This window comes from Crocuta crocuta, unplaced genomic scaffold, assembly GCF_008692635.1.
Source record: "Crocuta crocuta isolate KB4526 unplaced genomic scaffold, BGI_CrCroc_1.0 scaffold167, whole genome shotgun sequence".
NCBI lineage: Eukaryota > Metazoa > Chordata > Mammalia > Carnivora > Hyaenidae > Crocuta > Crocuta crocuta.
The window spans coordinates 4,832,970-4,834,025 of record NW_027532406.1 but is presented as its reverse complement, the minus strand read 5'-3'; the positions used below and the strand labels follow the sequence as shown (position 1 = coordinate 4,834,025).

The following is a 1,056-nucleotide window of genomic DNA, read 5'->3' as shown; positions in this document are numbered from 1 at the left end:
GGCGAGGCTGGGGCCAGGGAGAAAGCCCCGGGGGAGAGGCGCCCGAGCCTGGCCGCGGGAGCATGTGGGCCCGGAGCGGAGCGCGGGGCGCGCTGCTGCTGGCGCTGCTGCTCTGCTGGGACCCGAGGCTGAGCCAAGCAGGTAGGGAGCGATCGGGCACGGGGGCGGACGTATAGGGGACCTTTGCGCCCCAGTCTCCCGAAGTTGGAGTGGTCCATCAGTGCGTCGATGTGCAGGGGGAAAGCGCAAGGGCACCCAAGTTAGAACGTAGATTTCTCCGCCCACCAAAGTGGGCGATGGCGCAGCCACCTCTCGGGCGGCGCAGGCCAGGTGGTTCAGAGTAAGCTTCCTGCCCCCGCCTAGAATGGATCACTTCTTTTCCTTGGAACCGGTGTCCGAGTCGAGGTCTGCTCCTTCCGGAGGACTGGCCTCCAGGGCACCCGGCTCCCGGCACACGGAGACGAGGAAACAAACAAACAAAAAAAGACTTGCTGCTTCGGTCAGGTGCGTTTGCTTGCCGTTCGCCGGAAACTTCCTAGTCGGGGTCCTGGCTCGTCCGAGCTCCACGCGCTGCACCCGCCGGAATCGGGAAACGGGAGGGAGGGATAGAAAGACCTGCTGAGCACGGGAAGCGCGGGTCCGCTCCGCCAGCGGGAGGAGGCCGGCTTGTAGGGCTATCGAAGGGGGAAGGGCTGAATACCGCTCGCACAGCCTTCCCCGCGACCACAGGATCCGCTCGTCTGGAGGGATATTTCCTGGGGTTTGGTATGTATGTGTGTTGGGGTGGAGGGGAGCACACAGTGATGCTGCCAACTTTCCTTTTAAATGGGCCACTGACATTCTCCCCGTCCCGGGAGCAGACAAGGTGCGCTTGCCTACTTTGGGCCTGCAGGATGTCTTAAGGGGCTTCGTGGGCTCCTAAATTAAAAGTGCCTGCCGCCACCAGCACCGCGCCGTGGTTGTGTCGCGTCCCCCTCGGCTGTAGCTGGGCCCCGCGTCGGTGCCTGGGCTGTCTTCCCTGCGAGCCGGTGGACGTAGGGGCGCCAACCTTTCTTC

The 1,056-nt window shown here is 64.2% G+C and overlaps 1 protein-coding gene across 2 annotated transcripts in view; it reads left to right on the top strand.

Annotated features, from left to right (window-relative positions):
* Positions 1–6: 6 nt before the first annotated feature.
* The window catches only part of UNC5B (unc-5 netrin receptor B), a 79,400-nt gene continuing 78,350 nt past the window's right edge, over positions 7–1,056 (top strand). For both annotated transcript variants that reach the window (XM_077778536.1, XM_077778535.1), the window contains exon 1: positions 7–141. In XM_077778536.1, coding sequence (XP_077634662.1) covers positions 63–141 — 79 coding nt within the window. In that variant the 5' untranslated portion in view covers positions 7–62. The remainder of the gene's footprint in view (positions 142–1,056) is intronic.